General features: G+C 38.1%; 2 protein-coding genes across 3 annotated transcripts; one reads left to right on the top strand and one right to left on the bottom strand.

The window, feature by feature from the left end:
- Positions 1-445: 445 nt before the first annotated feature.
- HDS (4-hydroxy-3-methylbut-2-enyl diphosphate synthase) lies at positions 446-8,839 on the top strand. 2 transcript variants are annotated; one of them, XM_089144078.1, is made up of 20 exons: positions 446-662; positions 1,151-1,380; positions 2,537-2,694; positions 3,022-3,128; positions 3,224-3,324; positions 3,428-3,504; positions 4,064-4,183; positions 4,281-4,511; positions 4,961-5,077; positions 5,210-5,284; positions 5,369-5,446; positions 5,913-5,972; positions 6,058-6,120; positions 6,341-6,485; positions 6,597-6,735; positions 6,868-6,945; positions 7,035-7,194; positions 7,298-7,396; positions 7,478-7,582; positions 8,456-8,839. In XM_089144078.1, the coding sequence occupies exons 2-20, from the start codon at positions 1,173-1,175 to the stop codon at positions 8,555-8,557; spliced, it is 2,223 nt and encodes a 740-aa protein (XP_089000204.1). In that variant the 5' UTR covers positions 446-662; positions 1,151-1,172; the 3' UTR covers positions 8,558-8,839. The 2 variants fall into 2 exon arrangements, with proteins under 2 accessions (XP_089000204.1, XP_089000205.1); XM_089144079.1 differs by lacking the exon at positions 446-662 and adding an exon at positions 692-746.
- Positions 8,840-17,088: 8,249 nt separating this feature from the next.
- LOC149023537 (uncharacterized) lies at positions 17,089-19,140 on the bottom strand. Its single transcript, XM_089142812.1, has 2 exons — positions 18,298-19,140; positions 17,089-18,266 (listed from the first exon to the last, which is right to left on the bottom strand). The coding sequence occupies exons 1-2, from the start codon at positions 18,560-18,562 to the stop codon at positions 18,055-18,057; spliced, it is 477 nt and encodes a 158-aa protein (XP_088998938.1). The 5' UTR covers positions 18,563-19,140; the 3' UTR covers positions 17,089-18,054.
- Between the last annotated feature and the right edge of the window lie 641 nt (positions 19,141-19,781).

Genomic DNA, 19,781 nt, shown 5'->3' with positions numbered 1-19,781 from the left:
CATCATAACCCCTTGAGCTCAATTAATCTGACAGCTACCAAATATAATATTTTTCCTTCGTCGGTCAATTATAAAGAGAAACGGTCATTACAAGGTAACGTCAAATATTCAAATTACCATAAACGTGTTATTTGCCAAAACTACCCCTACCTAGTACTTAGAATGGAGCCAAGCCATGCTGTCACGGTCCTATGGACACGTTTTTCACATATACACATATTTATTTTCTTTTCTGAAACGTTTTTCACAAAATAGAGATCTATCATCTAATTGACGGTAATACCCTATTATCATTCCTAAAATGCCTAATTAGTCTTTTCCCACCTGAAAAGTGAAAACTGATATGGTATTTAAATAAAAGATTTAAACAAAATGGACCCTTGTGAATTTGTCCTGTTCTTTCTTGTATTGGTTTGTCTTCTTCTAAATCTGACTCGTCCTTCCAGTTAAGTTTTGGCCTTCCTTGGGTCATCTTCTTCAATAATAAAAGCCAGAAAAATTCCACCCAAATTTCTGGTGAAAAGCCCTCAATTTTAGTTTTATTGAGGTAGCTGAGTTCTGGAACTCCATCTCCACCAGTTGTTTCTCTGAAGAATTCTTCCTGACAAAGTATTATTAGTCTCTTACTTAGTTCTTAAAGCTTCAAGGTTTCATCGACTGAGGTAACTGAAGAGAAAAAGAGTGGATTTTTAGTTATTTTACAGGGCATGTGTATCATTTGAGCTTCATTTTTGTTTCTTTAAGTGGTATTTCTTTTTTCTCTGTAACTGGTTTCTTGTTCAGTTAGAGTGGTGGTGTTCTCTCAATCATTGAAGCTTTTGAAAGATGGCACTTCAGGTGTTCCGATTTATTCGTGGCTGAAGTCTTTTTGAATGTTTTCTGAGGGAGATTTTGGTGTTTGAGGGCGTTGGCTGGGTCGAATTTCTGTACTCGATCGTATTCTCTTGGAAGATTTTTGAAGCGTTAATTTTATTGTTCTTATCTTTTTTGGAAGATTTATCTGGTCCAAAAGAATTGAATCCTCTCGTTTTCTCACTATGATTTCTCAAATTCGATGGATGTAGAACTTCTTTTTCTGTTTAATTTAAATGGATGGCGAAGATTTTATATGCAATTTCTTATTCGATTTCTGAACCTGAAAATTTTGAAGGTGAGGATTGAGCTTCAAGAAGATGGCAACCGCAACAGTCCCTGCTTCTTTCTCTGGAGTCAAAACCATGGATCATGGTTTGAGCTTTACAAAAAGTGTGAACTTCGTGAAGGTTTCTGACGTCAAGAGAGTCAAATCTCTGAAGACGAAGGTGTTGGTCATCAGAAATTCAAACACTGGCCCGGAAATTGCTGAAATGCAACCTGCTTCAGAAGGAAGCCCACTCTTAGGTATCATTTCTGACTTTTAACTGAGTATTAATCACAATATGAGTTCCCCGCCCCCGAAAAAAAAAAAAAAAAAAAAAAAGAAAAGAAAAGGAAAAAGGTGTTATGAGTAGGTTCCACTTTCAGCGTAAGTTACATGAAGATATTAGGGATTTCTTGAAATTATTTTGGTCATAGCTTGCAGATTTGGGGCCGAAAACTTGGAGACTGGTTAGAATTGGAGTTGACTCCAAGAATGAACTTTACTTGGAAATTGTGTAAAAATTTCTTCCAAAATTTATTTAAGATGGACAGAATTAAAAACTTGTTCAAAATTTTTTTCCCCTAATCTGAAGAGAGTATGGAAATAAAAAGTAATTAATATCAATATGATGGACAACAAAAAGAGAGAGGTCCATGATTAGATACCCTATTGGTTATTGATCTGGGTGTTTGAGGACACTGTATTCTTTTCTTTCCCTGTATCATGAATCTTAAGAATGGTTGGTGAATACTTTTTTTTTTTTGGGGGGGGGGGGGGGGGGGGGGGGAGAAATGTTGTCATCAAATAATCTATGAATTGAAGGAGTAGCTGGAATAAACAGTACAGTGGGTTTATTCAGTTAAGTCTTAAGGAGTTATCAGAATCACTGGGTGTGGAGTCAGCTTGGCCAAATGTCTGAGTTTTAAGTGTAGGATTTTGATGACTGTTCTCCATCTCATTAACTTAAAAATATGTTATTTACTTAGTTGCATGATCTTTTCGATACATTTCTTCTATATTTGTTCTCTATACATATATTTGGTTCTGTCTGTGAATGATCATCTGGATATGCATTTTTAAGATATCAAGAAGCAGTTTTTTGCTTTGTCTTTAAAGTGTATAATGGTGACCATAGGCTAGTTTTAATCTCTCCTTCTCCTCACCCCGCTCCCACCAAAAAAAAAAAAGAAGAGTAAGAAGAAGAAACCCAAAGAAGAGTAAGAAGAAGAAACCCCAACCCCAACCACAAAAAAGGAAGAGAAAAAGAAAAAAAAGGAAAAGCCCCTTCCTCTTTTGAAAATACCATCTAGGGAATGATTGTTAGTTCTTTCAGGTGAAAACATTGTAGGCAGGGAAGACTATCTGCCTCCTGGCCCATATAGTATTTTATCTGACTCATTGTTTGGCTGAATGTAGTTCCCAGGCAAAAGTATTGTGAATCCATCCACAAAACTGTAAGGAGGAAAACTCGCACAGTTATGGTTGGAAATGTTCCTCTTGGTAGTGAACACCCTATAAGGATTCAGACAATGACAACAACTGATACAAAGGATGTTGCTGGAACAGTTGAACAGGTTAATTCACTCGCTTGTCCTTCTCTGATGTTACAATCTTTTTCTGTTCTTCATACATCACTGAACACCAGATGGGGGTTCTGGCTTCCTGGTTCTAGAGGTTTCATGTGTGACGTTTTACTGCACCTGTTTTCTAGAGCAGAATGTCAGAATCTGAGAAGCAGAAATGCGGAAAGCTTCCCACAACTCGTTTGGTGGTTTTTTTTTTCTTTTTTCTTTTTTGGTTGTTGTTGGATGACTTTCATGTCCTCTATACTGTAAAAGCATTTTAATCTTAGTTTTCATTCTTTTTTCATAAAACTGATGTGTGAAAAGTTAAATTGGTAGGTGATGAGAATAGCTGACAAGGGAGCAGATATTGTTCGGATAACAGTTCAAGGGAGGAAAGAAGCAGATGCTTGTTTTGAAATAAAGAATACTCTTGTTCAAAAGAAGTGAGTGACGTATCTTGTAATTGTAATTTTGCACTTCTATGGGTTTAGAATCCATATTTTGTATGATTACAGCACTAAAATACTTGTATATCCAGCTACAATATTCCTTTAGTAGCAGATATTCATTTTGCACCTGCTGTTGCGTTGAGAGTTGCTGAGTGTTTTGACAAGATCCGTGTCAACCCAGGGAATTTTGGTAACTAGTTCATATTCCTGACATCATATTTATATTTCTGAATGTTATTTTTTTTTTATGAAATTGGCTGGTTTTCTCTAAATGATGAGACGATTACTTGCAGCTGATAGGCGAGCCCAGTTTGAGCAGCTAGAGTACACAGACGATGACTACCAAAAGGAGCTTGAGCATATTGAGAAGGTTACTTTACTGCAGTTGTAAATTCATTAAATAAGTTTTGATGCCTAAACAGTTGAATATGCTATGAAAGATGTTGTGATATCTTCCATGAAACTGGCCCCAGGTGTCATTCATATGTAGTGGTGATAATCCATATTGTTAATCAAAGGATAGATACCCCAACTCCCAATTATCTTTTTCTTTTAGACATTATAATGATGCCCTTTTGGAGTGAATGGGAACTTTTAAGCCAAGGATAGCATGCAGATTTTCTTTTAAGCCAGGATATGAATGGGAACTTTATAATTTTGACGGTTTCTTGTTGGAAGCTTGTAAAATCTACTTCCGATTGATTTCTTGGAGAAGCCTGAATTTCTTTTTCACTAGCACTGCTGTTGTTTTTGCCACTCTGGTCTTAAATATTCTTTGATGTCCTGGCAGTACTTCTCAAATCATAACATGAGATGACTCAAACATAGAGAACATAGGGATGGACGTAGACAGTTATATTTTTACTCCAAGTTGCATGTAAGTATCTTAAGGCCGCATGGTTGGATCTGTTTCTATGGTACTATGGCAGGTCTTCACTCCGTTGGTTGAGAAGTGTAAGAAATACGGCAGAGCAATGCGGATTGGAACAAATCATGGAAGCCTTTCTGACCGTATCATGAGCTACTATGGTGATTCTCCCAGGGGGATGGTAAACCACTATGTTCTATCACTTTTTTAAGACTTTTGCTTTTTCATTGGTAATTGTTTCAGATTTGGCTCTGATCACTGACCATGACTTGAAACAGGTTGAATCAGCATTTGAGTTTGCAAGGATTTGCCGGAAGTTGGACTATCATAATTTTGTATTCTCTATGAAAGCCAGTAACCCAGTCATCATGGTCCAAGCATACCGCCTACTTGTAGCAGAAATGTATATCCAAGGGTGGGACTATCCTCTTCACTTGGGAGTTACAGAAGCTGGTGAAGGTGAAGATGGAAGAATGAAATCTGCAATTGGAATTGGGACACTTCTTCAGGTACCTATTTTGTTGTTTCTTCTTGTGCTTCTTTCCTCCCCCTTAACCCCCCCCCCCCCCCCCCAGCACCCAAAAAATGAAAATAAAAAATAAAAAACTACTTTATTTTCTTACTTTAGACAATGACAAAATTAACTTTCTGGAGTTATTGTGGTAAGTAGGAATGCTTCTGATTGTCATCAAAGATAATGTTGTGGTGTTATTGGTTTGCAATTCTTCTATTCATAAAAATTGACTGACTTTGTTTAACTAAAAAATTTGACTGACTTTGAAGGTTAGGCATAGACTGTTATACTATTTATGTCATTTTGAAGGGATAAAATGTTGCATATATCTATACATGTTCATGTATTTGTTCTCGAAGTCCCTGTTTCATAATTGATATACTGAATAAACTAAGATTTTTTCACTAAATGCCAGTAGGCTGAGAAATCCTTTTTGTTGTATAGGATGGTTTGGGTGATACGATCAGGGTTTCTCTCACAGAACCACCAGAGGAAGAGATAGATCCTTGCAGAAGATTGGCAAACCTTGGTATGAAAGCATCAGCTCTTCAGCTAGGCGTGGTAAGGTTCTATTCCTTTTTTGCCAGAAAGAAATGGATCACAATTTCTGTTGATTATGTCTTGGAAATTATCTTATGCTTAAGATTCCTGCTTTTATTCAACTTCATTAGCTGTCTAATTTATTCTTTTCAGGAAACCTTCGAAGAGAACCATAGACACTATTTTGATTTCCAGCGTCGAACTGGTCAATTACCCATTCAGAAGGAGGTCAGATCCTTTTACATGTCAAGTACAATTAACCTTTGTCCATTATACTTTTGGAACCCAAAAATAATACTTTTTTGAATACAGGGTGAAGAAGTGGATTACAGAGGAGTGCTTCATCGTGATGGATCTGTTCTCATGTCTGTATCCCTGGATCAGTTGAAGGTGATTTTTTCTCTATTTTCTCAAACTATTTTCTTCTCCTTCACTGTTCTTCTTGCTCATGCAACAATCTGTACCCGCCTCTGTTTTTCAAGCAATGGTTAAATTCATTTCAAACCCAGGTTTAACCTGAAGCTCGGCTTGAAATGTTAGCAAATTGTCTGCCATTAATGACGCAGAAGCATGATCATGGCAGATGAAATCATGAGTATGTTATGCAACATTTTGCGTTTGACCACTAGCTCAATTGCACAGGGCTTTCTTTGATTTACTAAAAGATAAACTGTTATTTCACAAGGCAAAGCAGTTAAGGTTATTCCAAATTTTATAACTCTGCCTGCCGGTTCCCTATATTGATATCAAGGACCAAAGTTTATTTTTTCACCTCAGATCTCAGAGTTGGTGACTATTTCTCTACCCCTCCCCCTTTCTTTATTGTAATCCTTGTCTAACATGGTTCTATTATCAGTCACCGGAAATGTTATACAAATCACTTGCAGCAAAGCTTGTAGTTGGCATGCCATTCAAGGTATTAACCTACTCATTTTTTAGTTAAGTTAAGAAATTAGATATTTTATTTATGTGTTATCAACAATCTCTAATATGTATGGCAGGATCTAGCAACAGTGGACTCAATTCTTTTGAGAGAGCTTCCTCCAGTGGAAGACAGCAAAGCTGTAAGGACGTTACTATTTTCTACTTCTGTTTTATGTTCAAAAGTGATTTTTAATTTTTTTTTTTGCCTCCTAGTATTTCTTAGAATTTTTTCTATTTTTTGTCTCTGTTCTACTTCTAACTTGTTTATTGTTTATAGCATATTGTTAACGTGCAATAATGTGTGGGAAATTTATGAAAATTTGGGATGATTTAAATGTTATTTTTTTTTCAAATGACCAGCGCCTAGCTCTCAAAAGGCTGATCGATATAAGTATGGGGGTTTTGACGCCTCTTTCAGAGCAGCTAACAAAACCATTGCCAAATGCTGTGGTCGTTGTTAATCTCAAGGAACTGGCGACCGGTGCTCACAAGCTTTTGCCGGAAGGTACCCCCATTCCCTGATAGATTCTCCAGACATAAGGCAGTAAACTATGCTTAGCAGGTCTTTTTTTTTTAAACTTTAGTTCTTCATTCCTGTTTATCTCTTATCACTCAGGTACACGCTTAGCTGTATCTGTTCGTGGGGATGAGCCCTATGGTGATTTGGATATCCTAAAAGACATTGATGCTACAATGGTCCTACATAACATACCATATGAGGATGATAAACTCAGCAGGGTACATGCTGCTAGGAGGTAATGATTACATAAGTGCCATGTCTCTCCATCGCCTTCCTTGAGTTAATTCAATGTCCTTGGGGCTCTTATCATAGGTTTCTTTACTGTCTATTCTTCTCTGGTGCTTAAAGTAATGCAATATTTTTGTAGGTTATTTGAGTATTTAGAGGGCAATGCTCTGAACTTCCCGGTAATTCATCACATGGAATTTCCCCAAGGAATTCATAGGTAATTTCATGTTCCTATTCTATGACTGAATTCAAGTAATGAGACGAATCTCCTGGACTAGGACTTACCATGGATTCTGAAATTTACAGGGACGACCTAGTCATTGGTGCTGGCAGTGCTGCAGGAGCTCTTCTAGTTGATGGACTTGGGGATGGACTTTTATTAGAAGCCCGAGACCAGGATGTGGATTTTCTCAGGAATACATCCTTCAATTTATTGCAAGGTTGTAGAATGAGGAATACAAAGACGGTAAGTAATTTAGGTAGGGCATTAGAGATGATTGAGGTGAACTTTGACGGAGGGTTATTGCTTTAACTTACATGTTACTCTGGTGGTGCATAAATTCTCACAGGAGTATGTTTCATGCCCATCCTGTGGAAGGACGTTGTTTGACCTTCAAGAGATAAGTGCTGAAATAAGAGAAAAGACATCACACTTGCCTGGTGTTTCGGTAATCCTTGGATAACGGCAAACTAACAAATTTAAGAATCATGCTTTTCACTGTTTTACATTCTTTCCCTTTACATGGCAGATTGCAATCATGGGATGCATTGTAAATGGGCCCGGTGAAATGGCTGATGCAGATTTTGGGTATGTAGGTGGTGCTCCTGGAAAGATCGACCTTTACGTTGGAAAGGTAAATTCATTTTTTAGCTTTGACATAATTGTTGGTATGACTTCCTGATGTTGCTGACTTCTGTGCTCTGACTGCTTAGTCAACACAAGTGTCTCCTATTTCTTGCTTTAGCAAGGTGATATCACAACTGCTGAACCTAAGGTCTTTCCATATTGGAAAGCTTTTAGCTCCTACGAAAACTAAATGGGAAAGAACAGTACCTGGTTGTGTGGTCCCTGCACATGGACATAGGTAGGCGCACTTTACCCCCATGAAAGGACAGAAATCTCTCCCCCGTGATGCTTGCACACATGCTGCAATGGCCCCATCCTGGTGCAGGGGCCCAATACCATTTAGGATCCTCTCGGCCAAATATTTGGTATTTCCGTTCCCCTTGCTGTTAGAGTCATATTCACTTGACACTTAACATACTTGAGATTTTGAATTCTCATTGTTCCATCAAACCTTGTTCTTGAATGTCATATTTAAAATCTCAACACTTGGAATTTTGTGAGAATGCAAATCCACCAAATTTCTGGTCGTTGGTTCTAGTGTTCTACAAGTTTTGTAATCTTGGAACCATCAGCAGCTATGCAGCATTTGGGTTTTATAATCTATCCGTTTTGGTCTGGAGTGTGTCCCTCAATACGAGGACTCATTTTGTCCGAGTTTAAGGTTGTAAATGTTTGAAGTATTGTTCTTGATGAGTTCTTGATTAGGATTAGTTTGACTCAACACTTGCATCTGTGGAGTCCCTCCATGAGGCATTTTATTCATTCAAGATTCAGTGACATGAAAGTAATGCCCATGTTGGTAAACTTGTTAACCCCTAGGCCCTATCCATGCTATATAATGGTTTACCGACCGGAAGAGGTTGCTTGTCTTGTGTTTCAGACGGTGGTGCAGCGAGCAATCGATATGGACCGTGCAACAGATGCCTTGATCCAGCTGATAAAAGATCATGGCCGTTGGGTGGACCCACCAACAGAAGAGTAGGCAGTTGATGGGTTGAAGGAGTTTTGAGGAAGCTTCCTCTTCTTGTAACAAAGTATACTGGCTAGCCTGATATACCATAGTTAATCTGCAGGGGAGTACCAAATAGAAGATTTTTCTGTGGGAGCTACATGTTTAAATTGCAAGCTCCCATTAATAAAAAACAGGAAGTATAGTTTCTTTTTTTCCTTTTAAATTGAGTTTGTGTTAATATTGTGACTATCCTGATGATCAAGAAAGTTCTTTTGGGGGTCATTACAGCTGCAGCTGTACCTTTGCATGACATTCACTTCTATCTACCTTGTAGATTTCATTAGTTATATATATATATATATAGCTTTGAGTGTGACTTGTGGAATATTTGTGTAACAGACTACTCTGCCTGGTAAGTCAGTGAGGTGTATATTATAGAATTTAGGCTTTGGAGTCAGGTTGGCACCTTCATTCTGGAATGAAATTAGAATGGGTTTTTCATGGAATGTAGTTATATACGATTTTCTTCATTCTTTTTTTCATTGACGAGGAAGACTCCAAGCAAATTCTATACCTTAACGATTTTTATCCGAACAGGTTTCAGCTCTTTTAAAGCTAGGGGCCTTCACTAGTTTCCATGCAAGGTCAAGGAATACATGTAAAAGATTCTTTATGTAAAAAATAATATGATTATAGTATTGTTCTTAAATTCATTTTTTATTTGATTCTGAAATTTATTTCAATTTAATTGGAATTCCGTTATATTTGAAAATTGTGTTACTGCGGGTTGGCCTGATTTTGATCTTGAACAATAAAAAAATGCACTAGTTAATCATTTCGGAGGTTTGGGCCCACCAGAGGAAGACTTCCAGGCCCCTTTTGAGACGCAGCTGGTGGTGGTGTGAGCCCACTAGTCACCTTTTCCTTGCCCTTGCTGGCTGATGGTGATTGAGGACGCTTACGGCTCTCCCTCATCACTATGTCACCAGTTTGGGCCTCTGTTTGAACAAATCCCCGAGAACCGCCTTCTCGCGAAGTTGGAGTTGCTGTCTTTCCTCCTCCAGCAAAGGCCTTCGTTGCAGATTTGACCATCTCTTCCTTCGCCTCTTTAGCGATCTCTGCCAAAGTCTTCATCTTAGACTCCGGCAGAACCCTGGCAACAAGGCTAGGCAGTCCAGAGGTTGGGAGGGTTGGCTGAGATCTAGTTCCTCTGGTTTTCTCTGATTTATTCTTTGCTGCAGCATCAGCCTCTCTGTATCGTTGGAGGAGAACTTCACGGTTGAGGGCCATTTTTAGATCTGCAAACAACAAGAACACACTAGTCACTACGCATGAAAAGGTGATAAAGAAAGAACTAAAGAAAGGAGCAAAGGGCTCACCATCTATGATTTTCCAAAGGAAGAGTGGAGCATTGAAGTCCATCTCCCTGCCATGGACTAGAACCCCCCCATCCTTGAACAAACATTTCATAAAGAGAGTTGTCTCTCAAGTCTAAGGCTGGCTTGATGTTCATTCTTTTGAGGGTGCTCCTGGTAATGTTTGGCCACTCTACAATGGCACGCTCTTAAAGTGGGAAATAAGCAATGTACCAATCTCTCCACCCCCATTTTGCTGGTGGGTATGGTGTCGTCTTCTATAATGTGGAACTTAGTACTAGAGGTTCCTCGCCTACTGAAGCTAAACCACCCCTCTCTCTCAATGGTTCTTAGTGCAAAAATGCACCTAAAGACATTTAGGTTGCAGTTAACATCCATACTATGACAATATCCTATGAACCCTACTAGAGATCTCCACCCATTTGGAGCCAATATCCCAGGGTTAAGGTTGTAGTGGTACAAGACCTGCATTACAAAAGGATGGAAGGGTAACTTCATCCCTCCTAGCATGGAGTCGAAGTATAGGGGGAGTTCCCCCTCTCTCAACATACAAGCTCTCTCACAAGGTCTTGGGAGCCTAAGATTGAAGTAAGCTGGAATACGAAAAGTTGTCTTTATTAGTTGGAGGTGTTGGGTATGAAATAGACTAGGAAAAACAAAGGGCCAGGCTTAGAAGAAAAAGAGGAATGCCTGCTGTCTAAGGGGATTTCAAAACTTGCGTCCAAAGATAACTCTCCTTCAGTAATAATTCCTGGGGCTACGTCTTCACGCAAAGGAGCCCACTATTCACTAGTTGAACCAAAGGCCGAGTCAAGAGAAGGAGAAGAGGAACGGAACCTACCTTTGAAGAGGTCACCACAAATTCCTACATCTTTCCAGGGTTCTGGAAGGGCCTTAGGGTTTGGGTTTCCATAAAAATTGTACTTTTTCACCGGTTTCCTACCCATACTGTTAGTTATGGAAAGGGACTTACAAGTTTGGAGGTAGTAGAAAGCTTTGCAGGACACTTGGTTCGAATGAAGGTATTTGCAAAGTTCGCAGTAAAAATATACAAAGAAAATAAAGAAAAGATAAAATTGCTCAATTTATACGCATTGCGAGTGTGAAATCAACGGTTCATATCCCTTAGAATCCATGGCCATCAATGAATAACATTTCCATTTCTACGACGGTTCATTGATCAAGGAACGTGGCAACGTGTAGAGCGCCTTGAGCGACGTGCCCATCATTATGGAGTACGCAATTAACTAACGCAACTATCAGGGCAACAAATGCTTTGGACGCATGTTTATCAACACTCCTCTTCTCGATGAGTTTTTGCTCTTCTTCAACTTGTCCCTACTAAAGAATCTTCATACCAAGGTTTGCTACGAAGACTAGGGCTAATGTTATAAACATTTGGGTTGAACCCTTGAACCCAAGTAAATCAAACGAACCAATACCTCTAGTTCATTCCTGGTTCATGGAGTTCATAAGGCACTTCTCGGCAAGACACTCTTAGCAGAATGGTTATCGAGAAGAGTGCCTCATAGTGATGGCCAGCTGTCATGAGAGACTTCTCGGGTGACCTTTCAATAAACACTTGACAAGCTACATCTCGGATAAAGTAGTGTTGCCAGAGGATTCTGCACATCTCTCTCCAGACGTCAATCAACACATTAATTTCAGCATTAATGAATGCACTGAGATTCATTAAATGCTCAATATCAGTCATGAAGTTTCTCATTCGCCTAAAGCTTCCTCAAGTATTGCACCATACCGTCTTGTCTGCCAAAGATTGGATTTGCTGTCACATCTATGTCAGCGTGAATCTGATCGCCTTATTTGGTGGGATTATGTACAGCTGTCTTGAGGCTTCTTTGGGAAGTTTGGGAACTTAGCTTGCAATCAAGCTGCGCATCTAATGCCATTGCCACCCTCCTTTTGGGATCAAGAGATCCAAGGGCTACGATGCATCTTCACCACCTCAGAGGTATGAACGTGATATATATACAAATACTCTATATGAATTAGGATAAGTCCAAGAACATTAACTCTGGTTATTACTTTCTTGCAACTATCCAAGAAGACATTCTCTCTTAGTCTTCTGGGAGCATTTATTCCTCCCTACGAGGATTTGTGTTCATTAGAGTTTGACTTAATCATTGGAGGTGGCTTCCCATCCCTAAACCCACCCTCACTTTCTTTATTTCTCAGAATTCAGGTATAGTCTTGTAACAAATCAGTTGGCCTTCAGTCAGATTTGGAGGAACAACTGGTCTATTACCCTGAATAAAATAGAGGAAGTATAGTTTCTTGTTTCCTTATGAATGAGTTTGTGAAAGTGGAAGTCAGTGAGGTGTATATTATAGAATTAGGGCAGTGAAGGCGTTGGCACCTTCCTTCTAAAAGTAAATTAGAATAGGTTTTTTCATTTAATGTATATTATAAAACTAGGTCTAAGTGTCTAACTGGGCTTTAAGCCCACTTGAAGTTGTGAGTCATTTATAATTTATGATTTTTCAGAAACCATAAAATCACCAAACCAATTTCTCTACCTCTTCCTCTCCCTCTCCTTGGTATGTATCGTATTGTTTTGGGTTGTGACAAGAAATTTAATTTTAACGAGATTTTGCTTTAAGGTGTTGGGTTTCCTTCCAGAGATTTCTAACTTTTTGATTACTTTAACATGAAAATGAAATTGATTGCAGGTAAAGAGTTTCACCCTAGGATTCCATCCGAATGAGAAGGGGAATCGTGCCCGGGAGTTGAAATTAAAAATTCAAAAACTAAAAGTCTTAGACCCGTTGGATCCACTTATTAATATATGACAAATATCTAACGATAGTAGTTGAAGAAAAATAGTAGTAAAAGAAAGAAAATCAAAAGATTATTAGGGTATTCTGATCATAAAAATAATAATATAATATAATATTATTTTTTTAAATACCACAAGAAAACTATATGCAAAGTATCATTTATTTATTTTTGACTAAAAATGACTTGGACCAATTAAATGAAAATTACCCTTAAAAATACAATTATGTAAAAACTATCTAGATCTACCTATCTCATTAACTAATACGTCGCAATTAGAGAGCAAAGAGGTAAAAGATGTGATCAGTCTAGAGTTGAAATCAGTCTCATAACATGAAATCTCCTAGTGAAAGCGCCGCTTTGAGGAAACTGACCGTCGCTGTGCTTTGAGACAGAGCTTTGTCTCTCCACCTCCACCCCTGCTTCTTCTTCCTCGCCTCCTTTCTCCCTCTCTCTGCCTTCTCTTCTTGCTTTCTCTTGTTTATTTATTTATTTGCCTCTGTTCAACGTTTGTCTCACTGCCTCTCTCTCCCTTATTTCCCCTTCGTGTTTTCTCTTTTTCCCTAACCGGTGGAAGTTTTTGGTTGTCAAAAGAAGAAAAAAATTAGTTAGATGTGAGATCCAGTCATGCATTCTGCAGATCTGAAGGTTTTACGTTGGAGCTAGAAATGCCTCTCGTGGATCTGGAAGCTTTATTGCTGCGAGAGTCTCCTGTTGCTGGTCGCCGTCGATGTTTCTTCGCCGTTATGGCTATTGTTTCCGCCCTTGTGGTGTGTATCTTTGCCCTTGTGGCGTGTTTGTCTCCGCCCTTGTGGCGTGTTGCCTCTTTGGGTGTTTGAGATGGATGATACATATGTCGTATCCTTGTGCTTAATTATTGCTGTTATTATTACAACCCTTATTCTAAGGGCTTATTGGGCTCGACCCATTCCTTAGCCAGGATGACCTTGTCTATTGCATGTACGATATTTGATCAATTTCCATTCCTTAATTCACCGAATCTTGTGTTTTCATGCATTTATCTTTTATATTTATTTTTTTCTTTGATGTGTATCTGCATTTCCTTTCGAGTTTTCAGCTTCATACCAAAAAAAAAAAAAAAAAAAAAAAAAAGAAAAGAAAAAGAAAAGAAAAGAAAAAGAAAGAAGAAGAAGACTACCATTAAATGTATTGAATTAAATTTGAACCGTTTATGATGGACAATTCAGATTTAATCCCACCAAATTTAATGGTAGGATTTCAAGAACCATTCAGCCAAGCAATTTACACAGCCGTTCAACCACCACCTTTCCTGTTTTTTTGGGGGGTAAAATGAGAAATCTCTTTAGAGGTATGAAAATTATAGCAATACAAAAATTATCAATTATCCCACCAAAATGAAGGGGACAAATGGATTTGGAGTAAAACCAAGAAAGTCTACGAATAAAGCAGAGGGGGAGGGATCAAATCAACTACATGGTTTGCTAACAAAATACTAATCAATAAGAAACAAATACGTAGGGGTGTCAATTTATAGCTCTAACCGTTAAAACCGAACCACACCGGCCCGTTATAGACCGAACCGGCCAGAACAGGCCGTAATTGGGCTGAGGGTTGTGGAGCCCGCACCAACCCGAATCCAAACTGCAACCCGTTATAACCCGTTTTGTAAATTTACATTAAATAGTATCTGAATCGTTATATTACCATTAGGTAGTTGGTATAGACAATTAAAAAAATTAAGCATGAATTCAAATATCAAATAGTCATTTTACTACTTAATATCTAGGTTCTGGATTTCTATAGAATGGGTGAGTTTTTTTATAATGAAAATTGACCAATAACATCTTTGCTTTACTTATAATTTTTTCTTTTATTGTAGGATGCTCAATTATTTCTTCTTGTTCTTTTTCTTATACACCATAAATCATTAGTCAAACCAAATCTAAACCGTTAGCCCAAACTGTTAGTTAGCCCGAACCTAAACCGCATCAAACCGAAACCGGTCCGAAACCGTTATTTTGTTAATGAGCTGTGTTTGGGCTAGGTGTTTTTCAAATCGAAACCGCCCTAAATCGCACCGTTGACACCCCTACAAATACGAGTCAAAGCTCAAGGAATGCTTTTGAAAATATTGTGGATGGATCTTGGGACGAAAAATCTTACAAAGGAGGCTGAGCGGGAATTATATGGATGAATGATGGGAAATTCTTGACAGCAAAAGCTAAACATGGGTGGGCAACATTTGCAGCCCAAAATGAACCGGAAACAATCAAGAGATATCTTACAAATTGCGACTATGCTAGGAGTAAAAAACTGTGAAGCAGCTGTTGATAGCATTTAACGTATTTGAATCTATTTTGAAACTATTTATTCTGTTTGATTCGGTAAAAGTTGTGCATATGCCTAGATCTAAGAATGGGTGGATTTAAGAGATTTAGCTCATTTACCTTCATTTTGTATTCTCTATAAACACATGTTCGTTAATCATATCCAAAAATTGAGGTAATATTTAAAAGATATAAATTTTTTTATTTTAATTTAATCTGAACCTTTGGATATGATTGATCTGAAGGAAAATCAATGATCTATTTGTTATCCAAAAAAAAAATTGATAAAGAATTCCCAGCCAAGAGCGCTGAAGAGAATAAAAAATACCCTCTCCAAAACGCGCCCACAAGAGTTATGGTGGTGGAATCAGATTCGGCGGAGGCGATCGAATTTGTGATCAAGAGGATTGATTCCATCTTGGTCATAAATTCCAGTGGACATTCAAAATTTAGTCTGGGATGTGGTGAATCTTTCCTCTAGGCTTCCAAATATTTCTTTTTTTCATATTAAAAGGGAGTGTAATGTTGTAGAAGACTTCCTAACTGGTAAGGCTGTGTCGGTAGCGTGCCAGACTCTTTGGCCTATATTAGATCTTGGGTTTCTTGATCTTTGTAATTTGGATGCCTTGCGTGGGTCACGCGTTAATATATGGATCCTTTTCTACCAAAAAAAAAAACAAGAGAAAGTGTTATAATCGTGAGCAGCCCATGCATCAAATATGCTTGGAAAGGTTTTGGAATTAGCTCAAGTGATTTCCTGTTATCTAATGAAATATTGGTTCATAAGTATCTTAATAGGTTGTCAAAATACATCTTTAATTTCATTTTATTGGCTGACACCAGATTCCTTTTTGTTTCCTTCACACTTAATATACTGATCAATAATTTTACCATAAGAGAAAAATTGAGCATATATAATCATCCATGATGCCAAAATTCTGAATTTTAGGTATTTCTTATATCATTTTCAGATCATGAGACATGACATATTCAAGACCAACAGTGTTTTTTTTTTGAACTAGTGATCAAAATCATTGGATCTTAAGAAATTATATGTTACAATCCGAAAGTCACATAAGTGATACTGAGATACTCACAATGTGCGAAATTTTGGTGAATTTCGCTGGTTCGCCCTTTACGAACCGGTGAAACATGACCAGATTTTGAACCCCCATTTTGGAGGGTATTTTAGGTAATTTTTTGCCCAATCTTATGCCAATATTTGATAAAATTTAAATTATTTTCTATAAATTCTTTTAGTTTGCTGAATTTAATATATTATCTTAATCATTTGGATATAATTGGAAAGATTACCCATTTACCTTGAAGATTCCATTATAGAATCCCTTCATAATTTAAATTGTTTCCATAAATTTCTTTAGTATGTATACTCTTCTCTAATTGTTTTTTGAGACTTAAATCACTGGAATATAATTAATAAGATTGTTCATTGATCTTGAAGATTTTACTGCAAAATATCTTCCTAACCACATTTAGCACATTGCATTTTGAGTTTTGAATCATTAGGATAGAATTGGTAAGATTGACAATTGACCTTGAAGATTCCGCTATAGAATCCTTAGAGAAATAACCAAAATATTGCAAGCTAAAAAAAATTCGGTTACTGTCAATCCGGTGAAAATTCGGCGATATGTTATACTAACGATACTCATATGGCAGTAAACAAAGACTCCAGAAATTTTGAAAAAAATCGCCAAAATATCGCAAAAAATCTAAAATTTTGACAATATATCAATCAATTCAACGATTAAAAGTTGAACCGGCCAAAATTCGGGGATATATATACTATATAGTATGGGGGTACTCATCTTTTTTTTGTCCAAAGGGGCTTGATGGGAATGGAGATATTAACATACCTCAGTGAGAGTCAAACCCACGACCTCCTCACTAATAGATGTTGGTTTCAATCACTTGAACAGCTCTAGGGTGACATATGGGTACTCATCTGACAGTAAACAAAAACTACCAAATACTCCAATTCAACTCAGAGTTTTATGTTTCATTTTTTTACCCAAAAAATGAAAATACTGTTTTAACCAATCTGTTTAATGGGCATTCCGGAAACGAAACAGTAAAATAAAACCATGCCTCAAACTTTACTTGAAAAGTTGAAAACCTGAAATCAGGCCGCATTAGAAGCCGGCCTTCCATTTTCTTAACAACCGAAGATAAACAATTGGGGAGTCAACGTTTAATTTGATAGAGTTTCAAGCAGCAAGTAACATGCAAAAGTAACAGCAAAAGTAACTGCAAAAGTAACCGCAATTACGCAATTTCCTCTCTCTCTCTCTCTCTCTCCCCAGCTTTCTCTCCCTTCCACCATTCTTGTGTTGCTTCCAAGAATTCAAGTCAACTCCACTGAAAATGAAGGACCCAGATGGGAGACAGAGTACCTACTGACAGGCAGCCATGAAGCATCTAGAGAAAAAAAATCAAAAGATAGACCGAGACACTAAAATGGAGAGACTAAAACCTTTCCAATTCCTTCATCTGTAAATTCCAATTCTAATCCAGATGATTCCAATTTCCAGAAAAGCCAAGAAATCAAAAAACAAATCCAGATGCAGAGGGGTCTGAAATGAGGATAGAAGAAAACAAAAGATGCCATAGCCAACCCATGTGAAGCTGTCATATCCTGCAAAAGAAAAATTACCATTTCCTTCCAAAACCACATCTACCAAATCTCCTATCAGATTCTCTAAAATTACAGAAGCCCAGCAAAAACAGAGCATGGCAAGGGAACAATGCTGATTGTATAGAACATAATTGAAACCCAAAAAAGCAAAGTCCGCAAGGAACTACAGAATTACATTAATATTATCAAATACTCAATATAAATCTCTGTAAATTTTCTTCATGAATCTGAAAGAATGAATATAAGGAATCATGAGTATTATCCAATCTCAAGACCATTACAGAAAATTAGAATAAAGGAAGGCGAAAAAGAAAGAATTTTCATGAATATGAAACTCTACTTAATGAGATGATGAGGAAATATATCTATATATATAATATGCTCTTTCTTTCACAGAAGATCTCTTCTAACAGCGTAACCGTATTGTGATCTTCGGATGTTTTCTTGACGTTTCTTGTAAATGACACCCCCCACTCCGACGATGCAAGCGGAGAAGATAACACCGATGACGACCCCTGCCTTCTGCCCACCTTTCAGTCCGCCGCCGGAAGAAGGCTCTGCCGTCGAATCCTCGGCTTTGGCATCGTGAGAAATGTCGCTTGGCATCGGAAGGTGATGGAGTAGGCGAAGGTGATTCAGGTGTAGGTGCAGGAGACGATGTAGGGGTTAGATCTGGAGAAGGTGCGGGAGGAGAGTTAAATTCAGAAGACGGCGCCAGCGCCGGAGCCGGAGAAGGAGGTAACGAAATTGAGGGAGATGGAGATCCAATTCCGCTCTCAGGAGATGGAGTCGGTGAGATCTCGGATGCAGCCACGGTGAAATGTAGATCTGCAAAGAAAAACAACTGCAACGCCAAAAGAGACAAGCAGATCCTCAGCATTGTCGCCATCGCTGCCATCGCCCAAGAACACTGAAAACTAGGTCTTCGTTTTCCCAGATCAATCACAGATGAGAACTTTTTTAAAGGTTGCAATTGAGTTTGTTCGAGAAAGAGTAGAACATGTGAAGAAGTGGGAAACTGAGAGATCAATGGCGGTGGTGGTGGTGGTGAGTAGTGTGATAGGGACGCAAAAACAACTGGATCTACGGGGGAAATTTTAACTGTAAAAGGATGAATAAGGCCTTTTAAAAGGGATGAGCTTGTACCTTTTCGTAAGAAACGAAATAGGTATTGGGTGGATCAATTTCAATTCCCAAACCCTAATCAGAACCGAATCAAACATTCAAACACCAATGCCAGATCATTGTTTCTGTATAAAGTAAAGAAGGAATTGAATTTGAAATTGAAAAATTCTCAGAGAATGCTTATTCTGAGTAATAAAATAATGTGGATTGCAAATTTGCAATTGCAAAAAGAAATGGAATATTTGAGTAGACAAACCATTTTCACATGCTCTTTGTGGACTCTTCACACACTGTACAGCACCATTTGCGCAGATACATTACGCGGTTTACACTATTGGCATGAATGCATCTGGGACAAATTTGACTTGCCTCTCTTCACTCCTCACTCATTCCAAATTTGTACTTATAATGAGCACTTCACTGAGTCAAGAGAGGCATGTAGTTTTCTCACATTTGTATCATTCTATCATCGAGCGAGAATAATGTGTTCTCTTGATGTTTTTTTATTGTAGTGGAGGGTAGAAAACCCGAGAGCTTCTTCGGGGAGAATCACCAGCAACTCTCTCAGGACGTATAGAGTATAGACATCCCCTCGATAAGTTGGAGAACCTCTCAATAGAAAAACCCAGTAAACATTTCCTCGAGAAGTTGGAGAACCTCTCTTCTGGACGATTCCTTGGGACTCGGGATACATTTGGATAGTGTGAGTACGCCAATCATCATGTTCGAAGAGTTCTTTGAAGAAAGACTAAGTCAAAAGGATCAGTTATAGAAGTAACTACCCAATATCCCCACAACAAAACATGGGGGAGTGACTTTCAGAGTAATGGCTCCATTAAAGTCCTACTAAGGAATGGAATGTGCCTCCTAAGGCAACTATCCCACTCTTCAATTAGTGGGCGAAATCAATGGAGAGGCCGTCTCAAGGTAACTACTATATAAACCTCATTCGTAGCACTAACAATTTATGAGATTTGGCTCACTATCATTCT

This window comes from Hakea prostrata, chromosome 2 (genome assembly GCF_041222555.1).
Source record: "Hakea prostrata isolate BN-2017 chromosome 2, UWA_Hpros_2, whole genome shotgun sequence".
In the NCBI taxonomy this organism is placed as follows: Eukaryota; Viridiplantae; Streptophyta; class Magnoliopsida; order Proteales; family Proteaceae; genus Hakea; species Hakea prostrata.
The sequence above is the reverse complement of the archived record's forward strand: the minus strand, read 5'-3'. Positions and strand labels throughout refer to the sequence as shown.

Bases quoted from the DNA above. Each gene is read 5' to 3' on its own strand.
- HDS (XM_089144078.1), top strand. From the start codon at position 1,173: ATGGCAACCGCAACAGTCCCTGCTTCTTTCTCTGGAGTCAAAACCATG. The intron at 5,973-6,057 runs GTATTAACCTAC...TATGTATGGCAG, and splicing joins TAGTTGGCATGCCATTCAAG to GATCTAGCAACAGTGGACTC. The intron at 6,486-6,596 runs GTACCCCCATTC...CTTATCACTCAG, and splicing joins TCACAAGCTTTTGCCGGAAG to GTACACGCTTAGCTGTATCT.
- LOC149023537 (XM_089142812.1), bottom strand. From the start codon at position 18,562: ATGGCAGCGATGGCGACAATGCTGAGGATCTGCTTGTCTCTTTTGGCG. The intron at 18,267-18,297 runs CACCTTCGCCTA...ACCTTCCGATGC, and splicing joins TCCTGCACCTACACCTGAAT to CAAGCGACATTTCTCACGAT.